This window comes from Pecten maximus, unplaced genomic scaffold, assembly GCF_902652985.1.
Source record: "Pecten maximus unplaced genomic scaffold, xPecMax1.1, whole genome shotgun sequence".
Classification (NCBI taxonomy): Eukaryota; Metazoa; Mollusca; class Bivalvia; order Pectinida; family Pectinidae; genus Pecten; species Pecten maximus.
The window spans coordinates 6,353-9,616 of record NW_022979976.1 but is presented as its reverse complement, the minus strand read 5'-3'; the positions used below and the strand labels follow the sequence as shown (position 1 = coordinate 9,616).

The following is a 3,264-nucleotide window of genomic DNA, read 5'->3' as shown; positions in this document are numbered from 1 at the left end:
ATAATTTTTGGTTCTCAAGTCTTGAAATTCTCTCCTACTGACCAATCAATCTTAATACAATGTATATCATATTTGGTTAGAAGTGTGTTTGGTGACCTCTACTGACCTGACCCAAAAATGTCATATAAAAGTCAGAATTAAGGGTGATTGACCTGATCTCAAAAGTTATATAAAAGTCACGAGGGTGCTGGACCTGATTCCAAAATGTCATATAAAAGTCACGAGGGTACTGGACCTGATTCCAAAATGTCATATAAAAGTCAGAAGGGTGCTGGACCTGATTCCAAAATGTTATATAAAAGTCAGATAGGTGATGGACCTGATCCCAAAATGTCATATAAAAGTCAGAAGGGTGCTGGACCTGATCCAAACATGTTATATAAAAGTCAGAAGTGTGCTGGACTTAAACCCAAAATTTTATATAAAAGTCAGAAGGGTGCTGGACCTGAACCCAAAATGTTATATAAAAGTCAGAAGTGTGCTGGACTTAAACCCAAAATTTTATATAAAAGTCAGAAGGGTGCTGGACCTGAACCCAAAATGTTATATAAAAGTCAAAAGGGTGCTGGACCTGATCCCAAAATGTTATATAAAAGTCAGATAGGTGATGGACCTGATCCCAAAATGTCATATAAAAGTCAGAAGGGTGCTGGACCTGATCCCAAAATGTTATATAAAAGTCAGAAGTGTGCTGGACTTAAACCCAAAATGTTATATAAAAGTCAGAAGGGTGCGTGCTGGACCTGAACCCAAAATGTTATATAAAAGTCAAAAGGGTGCTGGACCTGATCCCAAAATGTCATATAAAAGTCAGAAGGGTGCTGGACCTGATCCCAAAATGTCATATAAAAGTCAGAAGGGTGCTGGACCTGATCCCAAAATGTTATATAAAAGTCAGAAGGGTGCTGGACCTGATTCCAAAATGTCATATAAAAGTCAGAAGGGTGATGAACCTGAACCCAAAATGTTATATAAAAGTCAGAAGGGTGCTGGACCTGATTCCAAAATGTTATATAAAAGTCAGAAGGGTGCTGGACCTGATTCCAAAATGTTATATAAAAGTCACAAGGGTACTGGACCTGATTCCAAAATGTTATATAAAAGTCAGAAGGGTGCTGGACCTGATCCCAAAATGTTATATAAAAGTCAGAAGGGTGCTGGACCTGATCCCAAAATGTTATATAAAAGTCAAAAGGGTGCTGGACCTGATCCCAAAATGTTATATAAAAGTCAGAAGGGTGCTGGACCTGAATCCAAAATGTCATATAAAAGTCAGAAGGGTTATGGACCTGATCCCAAAATGTCATATAAAAGTCAGAAGGGTGCTGGACCTGATCCCAAAATGTTATATAAAAGTCAGAAGGATGCTGGACCTGATCCCAAAATATTATATAAAAGTCAGAAGGATGCTGGACCTGATCCCAAAATGTTATATCAAAATCAGAAGGATGCTGGACCTGATCCCAAAATGTTATATAAAAGTCAGAAGGGTGCTGGACCTGATCCAAACATGTTATATAAAAGTCAGAAGGGTGATGGACCTGATCCCAAAATGTCATATAAAAGTCAGAAGGGTGATGGACCTGATCCCAAAATGTCATATAAAAGTCAGAAGGGTGCCGGACCTGAACCCAAAATGTTATATAAAAGTCAGAAGGGTGCTGGACCTGCACCCAAAGTGTCATATAAAAGTCAGAAGGGTGATGGACCTGATCCCAAAATGTTATATAAAAGTCAGAAGGGTGATGGACTTGATCCCAAAATGTTATATAAAAGTCAGAAGGGTGCTGGACCTGATCCCAAAATGTTATATAAAAGTCAGAAGGGTGCTGGACCTGATCCCAAAATGTTATATAAAAGTCAAAAGGGTGCTGGACCTGAATCAAAAATGTCATATAAAAGTCAGAAGGGTGCTGGACCTGAACCCAAAATGTCATATTAAAGTCAGAAGGGTGATGGACCTGATCCCAAAGTGTCATATAAAAGTCAGAAGGGTGCTGGACCTGATCCCAAAATGAGCATATGACATGTAAACATTTTCCATTTGATATAGTATCTTTACAGCCTGCACATAATGTATCATTGTTTTATGTGTTTTATATGTAGAAACCAGATACTGGTAAAAATTGTGAAAACTTTGGTTGCACCCAAAGAAATAGGATTGATAAGTATGAATGATGATAACTAACTGTTAAACATAATTGTCTGTTTTTAAAGTGTAACATATCTTCCCAAATATTCTGGGATTTTTTCACATGATTAAACAAAATTCTGCTTTTCCTAGACTCAATCAGGGACTCTAGATCAGAGATCAACAAAACTCAGGGTGCACCTGATCCAACATTTAGTGTCTGCCCTGACCAGAAGTCATGTATCGATTTGTCACTAGAGCAGCTCAACCAGGACTTCAGAGACGATGTACAGAGAATCAGGTATATCCATATCATTATACACAGGGAGAGTCAGGTATCCATATCATTATACACACAGAGTCAGGTATCCATATCATTATACATGTACACACAGAGAGCCAGGTATCCATATCATTATACACAGGGAGCCAGCTGGTATCCATATCATTATACACACGGGGAGTTAGGTATCCATATCATTATATACACAGAGTTAGGTATCCATATCATTATATACACAGAGTCAGGTATCCATATCATTATACACACAGAGTCAGGTATCCATATCATTATATACACAGAGTCAGGTATCCATATCATTATATACACAGAGTCAGGTATCCATATCATTATATACACAGAGTCAGGTATCCATATCATTATATACACACAGAGTCAGGTATCCACATATCATTATATATACACAGAGTCAGGTATCCATATCATTATATACACACAGAGTCAGGTATCCATATCATTATATACACACAGAGTCAGGTATCCATATCATTATATACACAGAGAGTCAGGTATCCATATCATTATACACAGAGAGTCAGGTATCCATATCATTATACACAGAGAGTCAGGTATCCATATCATTATACACAGTCAGGTATCCATATCATTATATATACAGAGTCAGGTATCCATATCATTATACACAGAGGTATCCATATCATTATACACAGGGAGCCCATACTTGCCAACTTTTTAAAATTCTCATGGGGGAAAAAGTGTGTGAGCGACATTTTTGACCGGAAAACACATTTCACGCGCGACACATTTAGCAAACAAAAACTAAGGGGAGATAATTTGCTATTGGAAAATAAATTCCTTGCATGAACACTTG

The 3,264-nt window shown here is 37.6% G+C and overlaps 2 protein-coding genes across 2 annotated transcripts; both read left to right on the top strand.

Moving 5' to 3' along the window:
• The first annotated feature begins 204 nt into the window (after positions 1-204).
• On the top strand, positions 205-747 carry LOC117319337. Its single transcript, XM_033874170.1, has one exon. The coding sequence runs from the start codon at positions 205-207 to the stop codon at positions 745-747; it is 543 nt and encodes a 180-aa protein (XP_033730061.1).
• Positions 748-754: 7 nt separating this feature from the next.
• On the top strand, positions 755-2,432 carry LOC117319336 (proline-rich protein 2-like; the record flags this gene model as incomplete). Its single annotated transcript, XM_033874169.1, has 2 exons — positions 755-1,901; positions 2,285-2,432. Coding segments are annotated over exons 1-2 (1,295 nt in total), but the record flags the coding sequence as incomplete, so codon positions are not given.
• Positions 2,433-3,264: the final 832 nt, after the last annotated feature.